Genomic DNA, 19632 nt, shown 5'->3' on the forward strand with positions numbered 1-19632 from the left:
TGTAATTGTGCAATGCCAAACTGCAGTGCTACATCCATAAACGTGTGGGACAATGCTGCCACTGAGACACGTGTGTGTGTATGTGTGTGTTTGTACGCATCATACACAAACATTGTGACCGCGTGCTGCAGTGATTGGAGGAGAGAGGCCAACAGACGCATGGAGAGGCCAGAAGACGCATGGCTCTTTTGGCCTCACTTCATGCACATGCGCACTGTGAGTGTGCGTCCATTCGGAAGCTCGCGTGGCTTGGACAGCCATTTTGGGTCAGGTGATTTTGAGACCCAGTGTTGTTCGCTGACCCATTGAGCCAACGCTATTCTCATTCGGTGTCACGACATTGATACAGAACGGGGGGAGGCAGCGTGTTGCGTTCGTCTCCGTGCCGCACAAACCACTCGCCACGATTGTAAGGCTTTAATGTAATATCTCTTCCCCTGTCAGAAAACAGATGGAGATTTATTCACTTCCTTTTTAGCTTGTTTGAGCTGAGTGGTGCAAAGTGAACTTCTGTGATCACTCACTGAACAGTGTCTGTTCCATGGGCAACCAATCGGATGGGGCCCAAATATCCTGAATTAGCTCCATTTGAATAATTTTGACATTTTCATCATCTTAAAAACGGGTTGCTTGATTTTGACCACACTTGGCAGGAATCATAAATGGATGGAGGGGGTTATAGTTTGAACAAATAGTAGTAGTGGTCGCAGGGGAGCTTCTAGGGCTGGGCCTTAATACCCCAAATTTAGGATGCTTTTGCCCAAGGAGCGTGCAGAATTCCTGGACTCTCTAGATTTTCTAAATGATTTGCCTAAGGTGGAATGACTTGGGTAAGCGCTCGACTTACAGATCTCTAGTTGTAAAGCAACAACATACCTGTTAAAACATTCCTCGATGTGATACAAAAAGAAGTGACAGTTGTGCCTATCCATCACTGCATTCATCATCAGGCGGGCTGGTGTACCTTATCAATCATTTTTGAAGAAGGCTGCTGCCAGCCAGACAGTGAAGTGCTAAGATGTCAGAGGCAATAGCAGCCCATTGTCAGTGGTCAATTTGGAGCAGGCATTTAGGGTTTTCTTCAAGCTGTCCTTGTATCTCTTTCTGGATGCACCTCTGTCTCTGTGTTCAGAAGAGAGCTCACCATACATTGCAACCATAGAGAGGGAAAGGTCTTCCATTCTTGAGACATGGCCAGCCCAGCCCAATTGGGTTTTCATCAGCATAGCTTTGATGCTTGTGATCTCTGCCAGCTCAAGTACTTTGATGCTGGGGACAAAGTCACTCCAGTGGATGTTGAGGAAAAGTACGAAGAACAAAACAAGGGACTTTTCCTTTGTTGACCTCAACAAAGTCTTCAACATCATGAGCAAGAAAGGGCTTTGGCAAATTCAGGAGTGCCTTTGTTGTTACCTAAAGTCCCTCGACATGGTCATCCAACTGCATGAAAACCAACAAGGCTGGGTTAGATATAGCAGTGATCTGTCTGAACCCTTCGTGGCGTAGGGTTCCAATGGCATACAGCAAGGCTACGTTCTTGCACCAATCCTCTTTACTATCTTCTTCAGTATGATGCTCAAACAAACCATGGAAGACTTCAACGACAAAGATGCTGTTTACATGCGGTACTGCACAGATGGCATTCTATTCAATCTGAGGCATCTGCAAACTCACACTAAAACATCAAAGATTAGTTGAATCAAGAAACTGGAAATGAACTCACTGTTGCGACGTTTCGCCAATTATCAATTGGCTTCTTCGGGCGAATGAAGCTCCCGATGATGGAATGGCCCTTAAATAGTGCGAGATTGTGCAGAGCGCACTGGACCTTGTCCAGCGCGCGAAAGACGGCTTGGGATTTTGCGAACGGGCCCCGGTCCCAAGCGTGCGATAAATTGAAGCGGAGACCTCCTCTCTTGTTAAGTGTAGGTCTCTCCACACGTTCCCAGATGGCTTCCTTGACGCCCCTCTCAAACCACTTGGATTCTCTATCCAGAATAATCACTTGATTGGTGTGAAACGAATGTTTGCTGGCATTGATGTGTGTGTATACTGCTGAATCCGGGATGCTTTCTGAGTTGCTGGGTCTTCTGTGTTGGTTCATGCGAGCTTTTAGTGATTGTTGTGTCTCCCCTATGTAGAAATCATGGCAATCCTCCTGGGAACATCGGATGCCATAGACCACGTTTCTCTGTTTTTCTTTGGCGACTCGGTCCTTGACGTCAAGGACCGAGTCGCCAAAGAAAAATAGAGAAACGTGGTCTATGGCATCCGATGTTCCCAGGAGGCTTGCCATGATTTCTACATAGGGGAGACACAACAATCACTAAAAGCTCGCATGAACCAACACAGAAGACCTAGCAACTCAGAAAGCATCCCGGATTCAGCAGTATACACACACATCAATGCCAGCAAACATTCGTTTAACACCAATCAAGTGATTATTCTGGATAGAGAATCCAAGTGGTTTGAGAGGGGCGTCAAGGAAGCCATCTGGGAACGTGTGGAGAGACCTACACTTAACAAGAGAGGAGGTCTCCGCTTCAATTTATCGCACGCGTGGGACCGGGCCGTTCGCAAAATCCCAAGCCGTCTTTCGTGCGCTGGACAAGGTCCAGTGCGCTCTGCACAATCTCGCACTATTTAAGGGCCATTCCATCATCGGGAGCTTCATTCGCCCGAAGAAGCCAATTGATAATTGGCGAAACGTCGCAACAGTGAGTTTATTTCCAGTTTCTTGATTCAACTAATCTTTGATCTTGTACTTCGACTGGATGAATGAGAAGAATTTACATCAGTCACACTAAAACACATTTGCAACTTGTCCGTGAGCTGGTCTTTGCAGATGATGCCGCTATAATTGCTCATTCAGAGCCAGCTCTCCAATGCTTAACATCCTGCCTTGCAGTTACTGCTAAGATATTTGGCCTTGTAGATAACCTGAAGAAAACGGAGAAAAAACCGACGAAAAACTTGAATTAAAAAAAGAAAAGAAAAGAAAAAAGCTAAATAAAGTCTACTACCTTGTAATAAAAGTATAACATAATTAAGAATATACAGTTTTATGCATGCATTTCTATCATTTGCATTATTTCCTTATGTATTTCTGTGTTTTTAATTTCTTATGTATTTTTTGTTTTTAATCTAATGTATTTCATTTTTTTATAATCTAGAAGAGTTTATATGTATTCACAAATGGCACTAACTAAAAAGAATTCAATGAAAATATAGTTTGAAAGCGGTATCTGTATTATATTATTCCAGCCCCCATTGACTCTGTAATCGTACATGCTTGGCACGCAAATTTGGTATCAAAAGTTGTGCAAAAACTCCATTAAAAAAAGAGTCATGAAACAACAGTGCAAAATCTTTAAACTTTACAAAATGATCACAGTTTATGTCAAAGGGGGCCTTTTAACTAACACTGTGAGACTTACTCGCCCCAAAGTGCTCTCATGTCTTAGTAATCATGCAATTAACTGCGACCAGCAGCCCCATACGCATAGCGACCAGCAGCACCATACGCATAGCGTAATGGGGCTTTGCATTGTAGCATTCAGGATCATGACAGATTTAGTATCGCGGGTAAATATCAACTTTAAATTCCAAAAATTTCTTCAATTTGAAGACTTACCAATTAAGTTGAAGTATTGAAAACAGGCTTCGGGCAACGTTTGGTTCTGCCAATAGTCCCTTTCTGTTCGAATTGATGACTGAATGTGACTCGGTCGAGAGGACCTTGGGAGAGCTACATACACTGAATACTACGGCCGACGCATGCGCACACATCACATGCGCACAAATTTCAAATCCATGAACGGATAAGATGTTTGTGTGCGCATGCGCTGGCCGTAGTATTCAGCGTATGTAGCTCTCCCAATGTCCTCTCGACCGAGTCACATTCAGTCATCAATTCGAACAGAAAGGTACTATTGGCAGAACCAAATGGTGCCCGAAGCCTGTTTTCAATACTTCAACTTAATTGGTAAGTCTTCAAATTGAAGAAATTTTTGGATTTTCAGTTGATATTTACCCGCGATACTAAATCTGTCATGATCCTGAATGCTACAATGCGAATCCCCATTACGCGATGCATATGGGGCTGCTGGTCGCAGTTAGCTACAGTGTACCGTATTCGCCGGCGCAAAGGCCGCAGCGCCGTATAAGCCGCACCCCCGATTTGTGCAACGCCAAAAAAAAAAAATAAATAAAAAATACTGAAAAGAAACGTGAAAACCTGATGCTTGAAGACGAATGATGAAGACACTTTACGGTAAAAAAATACTTAAATTTACACGGAAATAAACAAGTGGGTACCAACCAAAATACGATGTTCTCGCACACATAATATTGTCACACACGTAGATACATCGTTCAATCGAAAAACTCGAACAAACACTCGAACAAAAACTCACCTCCAAATTTTTGCCAGTGAGGTAATAACTTAACAAAAATGAACAAAACACGCTCAGAAGTACGATTGTACTCTGAAAATAATGTGTAGTGATACAAAAGCAAAAGAGAGAAAATGAGGGAAAGGGACAGGAGGAAATCTAACGCTAGAGAACATACACCACAGGTGTGCGAGTTGCTAGTCGATCGAGTCACATTGTAATAGCATAGACAGGTGGTTGTTTGCTGTACATGCAAGTCTATAGACAGCTACATTGTAATATAGTAGACAGGTATTCATGTAATAGACAGGTGGTTGTCTGTACAGTCTATAGACAGGTACATTGTAATATAGTAGACAGGTATTCATGTAATAGACAGGTGGTTGTCTGTACAGTCTATAGACAGGTACCTTGTAATATAGTAGACAGGTAATCATGTATAGACAGGTACTACGGTACATTGTAATAGACAGGTAATCACGTAATAGACAGGTAATCATGTAATAGACAGGTTCTGACAAACACTTTATTACTCATTCTTAGCACAGCGCTACGCTTTGAGCTTAAGTTTTATTTTTGCCTCATTAAAATTTCATAGAAAAGACAAAGAGGACATACTGATGAGGAACAAACACGGAATGCAGCTTTGCTTGTAAGATTTGTATACCGGTATTCATATCATCGGGGGATGGTTGCCTCCTTGGTTGCCTATTGTGTAGTCCCATACATGTATAAATGTGCTAGTTTTTACTCCCGATTTGCCGGGTTGCAGAGACCAATTTTGGTTTTGCCGCCAGATAGGCCGCACCCCGACTTTTCACTTTTATTTTTCTGAAAAATACTGCGGCCTATACGCCGGCGAATACGGTATGCGTATGGGGCTGCACGCTGCTGGTCGCAGTTATCATGCAATGATGGTTTCGTACAATACGTGTACTACCTCGCCGCCGTATGGCGGCGCCTCTGGTACGAAATCATTATTGCATGATTACTAAGACATGAGAGCACTTTGGGGCGAGTAAGTCTCACAGTGTTAGTTATGTGAAAGGTACTTTAACCTGAAACACAAACTAAGATAAGGAAATTCAGGGAAACTTTTGAGGTACCAAAACTTTATATTATCTTTAAAGCACATTTTAGGAGTCAACAAAAGCAAGCACTCACCTGCTACCTTACAAAGTACAGACAGTCCTGTTGGAATATGTTACCCACACCGATTTCTATCACCTTGGCATGGTACATGTACCTTTGTAGCTGCATATGTTTCTCCCAGAGTTTGACTTTTTCCCCTTTTCTTCATGTTTTGACTTTTCTCACATTGGAAAATCTTCTGGGCACACTCACTTGTTGTGTAAATGATGTATTATCTCCCTTTCGTTTTCTTTCATTATTATTTTTTTTCCATTTCCGACAAAAATGTTTCCTCTGCAGCCCAGATGGTGGTGACTCTAGCCAACCTTGAGGGAGAGGAGACTTTTGAACCCACCATGGTGGGACAAGCTGAAGAGGTTGTACAGGAGAGAATCTCAGACGATGAGCTAATCCTCATCAAGGGGTAAGTTCATGAATAGAAAAAAAGTGGAACGTGTTCAGCACAGAAAGCTGTGCCTGTATATAAGTGTTATTGGTTTTTGGTGGTCACCCAGATGCAAACATGTATCAATTGCTTTAAGAAGTTCTCCAAATGACACATTGAAATTTTAGCTCACCTGAGCCGAAGACTCAAGTGAGCTATGGGGGGGGGGGGGGGGGGGGGGGTGTGTGCTCGAAATTGGGGCCTAAATTGTACATTTTCATCTTCTTCTTGAGGGGGGCCATCGCATATTCTTCTTGGAAACACATGGTCAAATTTGTCACCAAACTAGGCAGAAATGATCACTAAGGTGACAATTACATACTGTACAAAATATTGCTTAAAACAAGAAATACTCTGGAAAAAAAAATTCATTTGTGAATGTACTTTCAAGGTTATTTATGGTAGATCCAGGGGTTCAGTGGGGATCGAAATGGGGGCTAGTTTTTACATTTTGATCATTTTTATGCCTCCGCCACGAAGTGGTGCCGGAGGCATTATGTTTTCGGGTTGTCCGTACGTCCGTCCTTCCGTCCGTCCGTCCTTCCGTCCGTCCGTCCTTCCGTCCAACCTTCCGTCCGTCCGTAATGAATTTTGTGGACAGGGTAACTATCAAAACCTTTTGAGGTATCCTAATGAAACTTGGCATGTATGTGTATTAGGGGGTGAAGTTGTGCCTATCAACTTTTGGGTGCACATGCTCAAGGTCAAATGTCAAAAAGGTCAAGGTCAAATACATAAAATTTTACTATTTCCACCATATCTATGCAATGCCTGAAGATTTTTTCCTTAAACTTAGTGTATACATGTATTACCCAATTAAGATTCTCTGGTGAAAGTTTGGGTCATGAGGTCAAAGGTCAAAGGTCAAAAGGTCAAGTAAAAATATTAAAACTTCACCTTTTTTCTCTGAACCTTGGAAATTGTTCAAGGTTTCTTCATGGAACATAGTATATATACATGTACTGACTGGCAGTGATTATGGGTAATTCCATGAAGTTGGGGCAGTGTCCATGTAGCATCGTGATATTTAAAAAATATGTTTCAGCATAACTCAATATTAATTATGCTATACATTTATTGTTAGTAGGCTTTACATTTGCATTGAGGCCACACATTTTCCTGGAAATTTTGTGCCATTCAGACTCAATTTTGATGAAGTTCTTATACAATATGTAACAGTGTCCTGTAGCATCGTGATGTGTCCATGTAGCATCGTGATATTTTAAAATTTGGTCCTAAGAGACAAATTATGGCAATTAGCTTAACCAAAATTTGATGCAATATGCATTTACAAGATATGAATGAGATAGCTAAATATCTCAAATTTCCTGTACACAGTTTTAATTTTTAAAGAAAATTGACAAAATGTATCACGATGCTACGCGGTGTCCTTTTTGTTACATTTGGTGGACACCGCGTAGCATAGTGACACATTGTGTAATTTTCTTGTAAAAGTAAAACTGTGGAAAGGAGAGTTAAGATATTAAGCTATCTGACTAATCTAGAAAGTATGCATATTATATCAAATTTGGTTCAAGCTAATTGCATTAATTTGTCTTTTAGGACCAGATTTTAACTATCACGATGCTACATGGACACGTCACGATGCTACAGGACACCGTTACATATTGTTTTAATAACTTCATCAAAATTGAGTCTGAATGGCACAAAATTTCCAGGAAAATGTATGGTCTTAATACAAATGTAAAGCCTGTAAACAATATATGTATAGCATAATTAGTATTGAGTTATGCTAAAATGTAACACTTTGTGCCCCAACTTCACGGAATTACCCTTATCTAGAGAATTTAGGGTTCATGGGGTTAAAGGTCAGGGGTCAAAGGTCAAGAGCAACACTTCAAAATATTACTATTTCCCTCATGTTTATGCAATGCCAGCAGGATTATTTTTTTTTTTACACTTGGTGTATGCATGTATAACCTAATAGAGATTCTCTGGAAAGTTTTACTTTTCTTTTGTTTTTGCCTCAAAGGTCAAAAGTCAAAGATCAAGTGAAATTGCTGAACTAATTTTTTTCTCCATATCTCAGAGGTGGCTCAAGTTATCTTGAAACGTACTACATATTTATGCATTCCTGACAGTGATTATCTTATAAATGAATTTTGGGGTCAAAGTCCAGATGAAAATGGTAACAATTTACCATTCAATACAGAAATTGCACTTTTTCTCCATACCTTGAAAATTACTTAATGCATATAACGTATGAATGGGTCAAAGTCAAGTTACAATTAAAGTCCTTAAATCCCAAATACATGCTCTCCTATTCATCCAGTTAAACCTAGGTCATGGAAGGTGAACATTCAACACATTTGTGACAAACTTGTCATTTTAATATTTTGCCAATTTTGTGAAAATGTAATCACACATTGTCCACATATCTATTAGGAGAATCATGCATTATGGCGGAGGCATACCAGTCGCCATAGCGACATTTCTAGTTTTAAAAACTACATACCATAGTCAAATTTTCTAAATACAGGGTACTTATACCAGTGTAATAGAATGTACAAATGATTACCATGCCTCCCATGGAAGCCTTCAAAGCTGCCCCCCCCCCCCCCAAGTTTGCAATGTTCTCAGGTAATAGTCTGCAAGGATGCATAGAAGGTGAACTTGCGATACGTGAGTGAGCGCGAGACCCTTGGGTCTCTTGTTTTGTTAATCATCAGATGGAAGTACAACATTTGTGATTCTACATCCAGTAGCTGACCACGTACATGTATGTGACCCTGCACCACAAAACCAACAAAAAGTTGCCAGACATGGATATTTCGCTAAGGGCAGATTCTGAGAGAGCTGACTCTAAGCTTTAAGATGATGTGTAACTCAGTTCAAATGGACTCTCCTAATCTATCTAAATATTGGAAAGAAAACACTCTCTGAAAAAGTGTTAACTGGGAAAAGAAGCTTTGAAGTAAAGGGTCTATTCAAACGCTTAATCTTTAATAAGCCATGCTAGCTGTGGGACAAATGGGACAAAAAACAGGATGTAAACCACCGTAACAACAATAATGAAAGGATTATCAGATTAAAGCCAAAACATACTTCTGGTACGCCTGCAAAAGTTGTCAAATTTTGCTCCCCAAATATGAACGTATGCCTAGGAAATGTGCGGAATAACGCTGTAATAACAAGATATTCGATGGGTAACGAAGAAAATGCGAAATATTAACCAAAAAGGTTCAGTCTCAGAACTTATCGAACGGGGTCAGGCTAAGCTCGGACTCGGGGATAACTTGGCCTCTCTTTGATAGCGGGCTGAGTTGTATTGGTTGTCCCTCTGGATTGTACAGTGTTGTACTATGGGAGCGGCCTGTATGAACTAGCGCTTTGCGTTCTGGCTACTCGCAGTAATGGTCTGAGTTGTTACAAGCACGCATCAAAAAACCTCTTTGGCGCGCATGCAAAATTAGTGTGCGCCTATCAAGCACCTCTAAAAACAATCAAAGACGCTTGATAAACAACAAAAACTTCAAAGACAATGCGACTCAGCAACTGAGGTGATGTACGTATAGGCTTGAGGACCGTGCGCTGTCCATTTGTTTTGTACAGGATTAGCGCGCACTTTCCTGTCTGTTCAGTTAGGCCTCGTTTGGTATTATACAATAGGATATGGCGATCACGAACTGCATGTAAATTGTCGGAAATGGGGTCGAGTTTTCCCCGAGACCGAGTTAGTCTGGATCCTGCTGGTATAAAAGTCGGTTTTCCGACTTTTATTATTTTTCTCAAAATACTCCAAAACGACTCATCATCCCGGCAAATTGCGTCAATCAGGTAAGTTTCTTTGTAGACTCTTTCGATATATTTCAAGCAAATATGAAATGGTGCCAGACGGGTTCTCAAACCATTACCAAAACAATGTTTTCACTTTAAGCTGAAATTGTGACTGCGCATCGCAAGACCAAGAAAAAGTCGCACACACTGATTTTTGTGTGAGGATTAAAAGTAGGTGACATGGGTTAACCTAGCCAATCTTGAGTTTTTCATATATTCTGAAAGAGCTAGCCTTTTACATTATGCTGAAGGTTAGGATCATAAACTGAACAGGAAATTGTGTTCAGAGCAGTTTTTCTAGAACACTTTTTTTTTTTTTAGGATAGTGTGATTAGGTGTGTCTTATAGAGGTGCCTTTTCATTTCATAAAAGCTCTGAATACACTGTTCCCTTTCAACACTTAGAACATTAGAAAGGATGATGCTACTGCTTTGAAGGTTGGCATTAATCATGGACAGAATGTGTTGATAAATCATGCTCAATTTCAGCTTGATTTGATTATCCCTTCATTGTTGTTGCTCCTGTGGTTTACATCCTGTTTTTTGTCCTATTCATCACCCAGCTAGCATCGTTTGGTAAAGATTAACCCATTGAGGACAAGTATACTCGGGCAAGTGTCTATGAGAAATGCATGTTGTCGCAAAATTAGTCCGTCTTCAACGGGTTAAGCTTATGAATAGACCCTGTACTTCAGAGCCTCTTTTCTCAGGTCACATTTTCTGGAGTGTGTGCTTTCTTTTCAGCATTTAGATAGGTTAGGAGAGTCCATTTGAATTGAGTTATACATCATTTTAAAGCTTAAAGGGATCGTATAGTTTTGGTTGAGACCTAACTGCAGGTTTTTAACATTTTTGGGTGAGATAATGAGAAACCTCTTATGAAATATGAAAGAGCATGTAATTCCTAGAGGAATTTAAAGTTTATTTCATGAAAATTGGTTTTGAAATAGCCGAGATATGCAAAATAAAGCAATCCTGATAAAAGGTGGGACCCACCTTTTATTCTGATCGCTTACCCCCGCCACAAATAGTGTGAAGGGGGTTGTAGAGCCCACTAATGTCAAAATCGCCCACTAATGTCAAAACAACCACTAATGTCATAACACGTCAACGACAAATGTCATAAAAACCACTAATGTCATAACACGTCGACAACAAATGTCAAAACAACCACTAATGTCATAACACGTCGACAACAAATGTCAAAATTTCCATTTTTACTGCAAATGTCATAACACGTCGACGACAATTGTCAAAATTTCCAACTTTACTCCAAATGTAATGACGCGTCACAAGGGCGGATCCAGGAATTCCATATTAAAAGGGGAGGTGCCTTTACAAAATCAAAGGCTGGCGCGACCCTCCCCCCCCCCCCCCCACCCATTTTATTATATTTATTTTTGATTTGTTGACAAAATAAAGAGAGGGGGCACTAAAGGGGGATGCGCCCCCTCTAAATCCGCGATTGCGTCAACTACAAATATCAATATTGGATTAACCACAAATGTCATAGCACATCGACCACAAATGTCATAACGCGTCACAGGGGCGGATCCAGGAATTCCGTAAAGGGGAGGGGGGGCGTCTTTACAAAATCAAAGGCTGGCGCGACCCACCTTTTCTTACTTTTGTTTCTGCTGGTTTAACCTAATATAGTGAGGGTGTACCAGACGGGGAAGCGCCCCTCTCGATCTATCATTGCGTCAACCAAAAATGGAAAAACTCATTGCTTGCATTACAGGGGCGGATCCAGGAATTCCGTAAAGGGGAGGGGTCTTTACAAAGTCAAAGGCTGGCGCGACCCTCCCCTACCCCATTTTCTTCTTTTTATTTCTTTTGTGTTGACGAAATAATAGTCCAGGCTAGAAGGCACCCAACCTTGTTTTTTGATATATACAATGTTTTTTGATGGTTTCTTGTCAATTCGAGGGTGCTGATTCCAAATCCGATTGATGCCACTCGCGTAACCTTGAGCATTTTCGGCAAAATGCAAAAATCCAAAATGGCCGCCAGATATGCTAATTCGGCCGTGATAAACACAATAATGTGCCTTATATGACCAATTATTCCACCAAACTTTATACATTTTTGTTCCTAGAGTTACTCCATCTGCATTTGCAAGAGAATTTTCATTTCACATAGGTTCATATAGTATTTAAAGGTCATTTCTTATTCAAAATGGCCGCCATTCCTATGCTTATGTGCTATATGAATGGCAAAACATATGCATGGAAATGTAGAACAAATTTACTGTATTTCCAGTCCCGTATACCTACGCTGGCATGAAGTGTTGCATGTGTATACAAATATGTTGGGTGTCACTTACAATATAGAGGGCCTTCATGTATATTTGAGCATTTAATATTCATAAACCTTACGATGTTTAACACAATTTCTTATATACTTCATTTTGTCTCAACAACGAATTCAAGTTCACTAAACGTCTCGCAAGAAATCAATATACCATCACATTCTACATGCAGGTTGAATATAGAAATGTAATACTAACACAATATAATAAGAAGTCTACATGAATGGTATTTATCAAATAATGTTGAAAATGGAGGGGAAGCTAGAAAACAAAGCTTCTAATATGCATTCCCCTAAAACCATATCAACAAAGTACAGAAAAAATCCTATACAGTAAGTGCAGAGATACATGGTTGCAGACAAAAACACATCGGACATTAATGACCCAACTAAAAACCCTTTCCATTGTACATTTGTTTTTACCAGCAAGGAGTTGGGGGGGGGGGGGGGGGGGGAGGGGAGGGAGGAGTCCTGAGGCGAGTTTGAAATGGATCATAACCTCCATCACTTTGATATGATATAATTTAGAAGTACCGCCTTGATATTATCGAGCAAACTTGATTTTCTTCTTGAATTAAAACAACAAAAACTGGTGAAGGCATAAACGAAACTGTCCAAACGCAATACGGTACAAATTATTAATTAAACATCAACCAAGGAGCAATGTAAATACTCTTTCAGTTCTCTCACAGTTCCCAGGAGTTGATAATATACACTTTGACATCATGATCTCCTTCAGTCTTCTCTTAAAAATAAAACTGTCATTTTATTGTCTTTAAAGAACCCTGCAATTGGATGTTTGGTAGCAGGCGACATCAGCCCCATATTTGAAGAATTCTCAGGCTAAAGATGCATATTAGTCCTGCAATTGCTTTAATTGCAACCACATCTGGTGATGTTCAGCACTTCCTCAGGAGTCAGAGGGCAATTTTGCCATAGAAACTAAATGAAGACATGAAGACTTGCTTGATCACCACCCGTTGAAGCCCTATGGCTTTGTTGCCAGGCCAGAGACAGTTGTAGGTAACTTGGGTGGTATCAGAGATGACATCAGACCAGCATCTGCACCAACCTGTTTTGGGGTCAAAGCTTTCAAGTTACGGGAGGGAAATCTAGGTTTGTGGGATTTCAGACGCATTGATGGCAGGTTGTTCAAGGGGGCATTTCACACTCTAAAAAAAAATCCGAGTCAGAACTGACCCGGAACTGGGTCCGTTGTGGTCACACACCGTTCCGGGTCAGAAATGACAAGGAATGGGGTCAGATATGACCCCATCCAGAGTCATGATTGGATCAGGGTGACCCCATTCCGGGTCTTCATGACCAAATTCCAAGTCATCAGGTGTGTGACCCCAACGGACCCAGTTCCGGGTCAGTTTTGACCCAGATTTTTTTTAGAGTGCATGAAGCGCTTTGTCAGATCTTTTCTTTTTGACAGTTGTTATAAGCTACTAAAATCCTTGCATCTTATTGGCCGAGAGCAAATTTGTCAGACAAATTTGTCAGACAAAACGCTTCATGAAATGCCCCTATGCTATCGTGTTTAGAAGGTCAGGGTATGCGTTGACGGCACTGGTGAGGTGGTGACACTTGTCTTGTCATCCTTTCCTTCCAGCGTGAGGGAGAGTGATCGAGAGCCAGTGAAGAAGGGTGGACTTCCTTAGCCCATGCTTGGAAGGCTTGCCACAGAGGGCTACCTTGAACATAGCGTTGGCAAGATGGTTATTAAGATGGAAGGAATGGGTCTGATGATAATCTTATAAAGGTTGGGGCAAAGTCGCCAGAAGGTGAAGTACTCCTCTATTGTCTTGAGATGGGTCAGTACTCGGCTGAAGTCATCCAAGGACTTTCTATGAGACGTAAAGGCGAGATCATCTGCAAACTTCCTACGTGAAGCGAATGTTATGTCACCATGTATATGTTAAAAAGAGCTCTAGTGGAGTTAGTTTACAGCCACCATTAAGGAGGCCATCATTCAGAGTCCTAACACAGCCGGTCTGGTTACCTAGAGCAATCCTGAATCTGCAAGTGCTGAAGATTAAAGACAAGCAGTGTGAAGTTGTTATAACACTGCTTTCAGAATGAGGCAGCACTGCACAGATCTCAGAGTCTCTCTTGACATCATATACGCAAACACATTCACTTCGAAAAAAATGGTGATAAAATTCATCTACCATATACAATTCATCTGGGTTAACATGAAAAACTTCGGGGCATTGTTTTCATTTCAGAGATTTGACGACAGGAAGTGAGGTGGTCCGTTTTTTCCTTTTTCCCCTGCCTCATATTCTTTCTCGCATGAGGGGACTGAAAAGTTTGTATAATATCGCTTTTAGATAATGTAGAACAGGACAGGTAATTGGAATTTTCGTTTGTGTGATCATCTAGGATTCAGCCTTTTAATTTAGTAAATGAGAGTGAATATTATACTGTCAAACATCTCAAGGCAAGTAAGTGTCAAATGTTCATATCTAATAATTCCTGATAAACAATCTTGATGTTGGCGTCAATTCAAGCTTTGGTGGATTTTTTTCCAAATTCCTAGGGAAAAATTCAGATTGAGGTACGCAGCAAATTCAGATGTTTGCATCAAACAATAAAACAGCTTTTGTTACTAACAACCTTCTGATTTATAATCAGCACACAAATTGATAAACAGTGTACCTGAGTGACAGAAAAAAAGAAAATGTGTTTATTTCCATGTACACTTTGCCGTTCATATTGTGCAGGGGTATATGAGTGGCATCCATTTTGAAGTTTTGTATTAAGAAGAATATAATAAGCCTAAAAACAATAGATTTTCTGTTTGTTTCCTTGTTTTGCTATTGGCACTCATCAGATTTGCATTGCACATGCAAAACTTGATAAAAGTGAAGGTATGTGACTAAAGATTCGTCTTCTATTTCTATGCATATTTTTTGCCATTCATATAGTACATGAGTATAGGAGTGGCGGCCATTTTGAATTGAAAATAAGCTTAAAATACTAAATGTGCCTCTCCAAATGAAAAATTTCTTGTATGTGTAAGTAGAATTACTCAAGGAACAAAAATTTAAAAAACTTTCATGGAATAATCGGTCATAAAATTGACATAACTGGGATTATCATGGCCAAATTAGCATATATGGCGGCCATTTTGGATTTTTGCATTTTGCCGAAAATGCTCAAGGTTACGCGAGTGGCATCAATCGGATTTGGAATCAGCACCCTCGAATTGACAAGAAACCATCAAAAAACATTGTATATATAAAAAAACAAGGTTAGGTGCACTTTCTATGGAGCCTAGCCTGGACTATAAAGAGAGGGGCACTAAAGGGGTATGCGCCCCCTCTCAATCTGCGATTGCGTCAACCGCAAATGTCATAACACGTCGACCACAAAGGTCATAATGCGTCACAGTGGCATATCCAGGAATTCCGTGAAGGGGAGGCGCCTTTACAAAATCAAAGGCTCGCGCGACACCACCCCATTTTCTTCTTTTCATTTTCTCTTGTTTTAACAAAATGTAGAGAGGGGGCACCATGGGGGATGCGCCCCCTCTCGATCCATGATTGCGTCAACCGCAAATGACCAAACTCATTGCTTGCATTACAGGGGCATATCCAGGAATTTCGTAAAGGGGAGGCGCCTTTACAAAATCAAAGGCTAGCGTGACAACACCCCATTTTCTTCTTTTCATTTTCTCTTGTTTTAACAAAATATAGAGAGGGAGCACCATGGGGGATGCGCCCCCTCTCGATCCATGATTGCGTCAACCACAAATGACCAAACTCATTGCTTGCATTACAAGGGCGTATCCAGGAATTTTGTAAAGGGGAGGCGTCTTTACAATGTCAAAGGCTGGCGCGACCCTCCTCCCTCCCCTATTTTCTTCTTTTTATACCCCCGCCACACATAGTGTGAAGGGGGTATATAGGAATCACCGTGATGTTGGCCGGGCGGGCAGTCGGTCGGTCTGTTGCAAAATCTTGCGTCGTGAACTCCTCCTACAGTTTTGAAGCAATTTAAATGAAACTTAGGGTAAATGATGATATTGAGGTATAGATGTGCAAGACATGTTTTTTGTGTTCGTGGGACAATACGTTGCCATGGTAACCATGATTTTACCCAAACCTTGTGGATTGAATAACTTCCATAATATTTAAGCAATCAATTTCAAAATTGGTATCTATGATGATCTATAGGTGTAGTTATGCAAGACACTCTTTGTGTTTGTACGTGACAAAGCGTTGCCATGGTAATTGCATGTTTTCTTTGAAATCTTGTGGAGTGAACAACTTCCACAGTTTTGAAGCAATTGAAATCAAATTTGGTAGGCTTTATGGCCTTTAGGCATAGATGTGGAACACATAATTTTTGTGTTTGTCGGACAAAGCGTTGCCATGGTAACCATAATTTTACCAAAACCTTGTGGATTGAATAACTTCCACATCATTCAAGCAATTAAGGTCAAATTTAGTATGTATGATGATCGGCAGGTGTAGTTATGCAACACACCAATGTGTTAATATAAGAAAAATGTGTTGCCATGGTAACCAGTCATTTTTGTATCAATTTGAACCATTTGATTAATGAAGGTGAAATTTGGTGCGTATAATGCTCTTTAAGTGTAGTTTTGCAAAATGTCCTTTGTATTTGTATCAGACAATGCGTTGCCATGGTAACCGCATGTTTTTTTTTTTTATGCCTCCGCCACGAAGTGGTGCCGGAGGCATTATGTTTTCGGGTTGTCCGTCCGTCCGTCCTTCCGTCCGTCCGTCCGTCCTTCCGTCCGTCCGTCCGTCCTTCCGTCCGTCCGTCCGTCCGTCCGTCCGTCCGTCTTTCCGTCCGTCCGTAATGAATTTTGTGGACAAGGTAACTATCAAAAGCTGTTGAGGTATCCTAATGAAACTTGGCATGTATGTGTATTAGGGGGTGAAGTTGTGCCTATCAACTTTTGGGTGCACGTGCTCAAGGTCAAAGGTCAAAAGGTCAAGGTCAAATACATAAAATTTCACTATTTCCACCATATCTATGCAATGCCTGAAGATATTTTCTTGAAACTTAGTGTATACATGTACTACCCAATTTAGATTCTCTGGTGAAAGTTTGGGTCATGAGGTCAAAGGTCAAAGGTCAAAAGGTCGAGTAAAAGTATTAAAACTTCTTTTTTTTCTCTGTAAATTGGAAAATTGTTCAAGGTATCTTCATGGAACGTAGTATATACATGTACTGACTGGCAGTGATTATCTAGAGAATGTAGGGTTCATGGGGTCAAAGGTCAGGGGTCAAAGGTCAAGTGCAACACTTCAAAATTTTACTATTTCCCTCATGTTCATGCAATGCCAGCAGGATTAGTATTCTTTTTTTTACACTTGGTGTATGCATGTGTAACCTAATAGAAATTCTCTGGAGAGTTTTTTTTCTTTTTCTTTTTTTTATTGCCTCAAAGGTCAAAAGGTCAAAGATCAAGTGAAAGTGCTGAACTAACTTTTTCCTCCATATCTCGGAAGTGGCTCAATTTATCGTGAAACTTACTGCATATCTATGCATGTTCTTCCTGAAAGTGATTATCTTATGAATTTTAGGGTCAAAGGCCAGATGAACATGGTAACAAATACTATTCAGTACAGAAATTGCACTTTTTCTCCATACCGGTACCATGAAAATTACTCATTGCATTAAATGTATGAATGGGTCAAAGTCAAGTTAAAGTCCTTAAATCCCCAAATACATGCTCTCCTATTCATCCAATTAAACCAAGGTCAAGGAAGGTGAACATTCAACACATTTGTGACAAACTTGTCATTTCAATATTTTGCCAGTTTTGTGAAAATGTAATCACACATTGTCCACATGAACTATCTAGACCTATTAGGAGAATCATGCATTATGGCGGAGGCATACCAGTCGCCATAGCGACATTTCTAGTTAATCCTGTGGAGTGAACTTCTTCCAGTTTTCAAGCAATTGAAACCAAATTTGGTAGGCATTATGGCCCTAAGGTATAGATGTAGAACACATAATTTTTGTGTTTGTCACACAAACCGTTGCCATGGTAACCACAATTTTACCAAAACCATGCAGATCGAATAACTTTTCCATCATTTAAGCAATTAAAGTCAAATTTACTATGTATCATGATCTAGAAGTGTAGTTTTGCAAGACACCAATGTGTTAGTTTAAAGAAAATGTGTTGCCATGGTAACCCAGGCCTTGAATTAACCGACGGCCACCGACGGCCATGGCCGTCGGTGCCCCCTTCGTTGGCCGCAATGGCCTTTGTTTTTTATCAAAGTTACGGCCAAAAAAAATGTGCCCTTTTTCTTGGGGCCGTGGTGCCCTTTTACGGGGAATGAAAGTTATTATCTATGACGTATAATATGCCCTTTCTCAAAGTCTACACTTTAATAAGCTTGAACAACTTTCCTGATCTCAAATATCATACCTTCAGTTCACTTGCATCCCAATATATCTGATTCAAACTCAAAGTATCTTTCCGAGAGGGACGTGTACGTACATGTACGCCCGACCGGCTTTTACCATCCCGACTGCCTCCGCAGCGCAGCGGCCATAGAGTTAATAGCTAGGCAGCGCATATTCAGATAGAGTAGTAAAGAGTGAACACCAACTTCACCAAGAAAAAAGAAAAATCCCACGATGCCAAGGTGCCAGACTGGGGAATGGGGATGGGTGGAGAGAGAGAGAGACCAATCAACAGAAGAAACCGCGCGTACTGGCGCATTCTTGGAGGTCATGAACTGTCTGGGGTGTTGGAGATGAACAGGGAAAGAATGTTTAATTACTGAGTAAAGATATACTGTAGCTCAAGTCGAAGCCCCAGGGCGAAGACCCAGGATTACAAACGTAATGATTCTTTATTTCTTATCACTCTCCTGCGATTTTGAGGTGTTAGTAGAGTGTCAAATTTTTCATGAAAACACAAATTTGACTACCAGTGACAATGAGAGAATTGTATTTTTTTTTGTGCAGATTTTTTTTTTGTCCTTATCCTGACTAATATTCAAGTTCATATGAAATTTCTGACGTCTTTACTGCTGCATCAACAGCCTAAAAAAATTACTGGAAGATTTTTAATGCATTTGAAATGTCAAATTTTGAGGATGCAAATATGTGGATAATCATCGGATGTGGATGATCATCATCCACATTGATTTGTACCCTCTAAATTTGCCATTTTAAATGAATATAGTAGGCAATGTGTCAGAAAATTCTGAAGCTTTGTGAATATGAAATTTTTGGCAACCTTCCATTTGAACTTCAGGCATGATAAGCTCCTATGATTCAGCAAAAATAACTCAACAGATCAGAGATAAACTTCCTTCGGATTGAGAACTAGCACACAGATTTGCTGGGCATGAGACCACAAGAAGCTTCAGCTTTGTTTTGAGATTGTCACAATCGTGTTGTCACTGAGTATCGGGAAGTTCTCACAAACTCCTGGATCACCCCTTCCTGCCAACTCCAACTCGTTGCTCCCCAACGTGCATGGTGAATGCATGGTGTCTCGATGTCACCGTCTATAGATACCCGAGGCTGCTTTGTTTTTGTCTTG

The 19632-nt window shown here is 40.6% G+C and overlaps 1 protein-coding gene across 1 annotated transcript in view; it reads left to right on the top strand.

Annotated features, from left to right (window-relative positions):
• The window catches only part of LOC139722752 (T-complex protein 1 subunit alpha-like), a 107226-nt gene that overhangs the window by 71137 nt on the left and 16457 nt on the right, over positions 1–19632 (top strand). Inside the window, exon 9 of the mRNA XM_071634036.1 lies at positions 5826–5949. Coding sequence (XP_071490137.1) covers positions 5826–5949 — 124 coding nt within the window. The remainder of the gene's footprint in view (positions 1–5825; positions 5950–19632) is intronic.

Source organism: Diadema antillarum, unplaced genomic scaffold, assembly GCF_040938485.1.
Source record: "Diadema antillarum isolate AM-2024a unplaced genomic scaffold, OU_Dant_1.0 scf00000170, whole genome shotgun sequence".
Taxonomy (NCBI): domain Eukaryota; kingdom Metazoa; phylum Echinodermata; class Echinoidea; order Diadematoida; family Diadematidae; genus Diadema; species Diadema antillarum.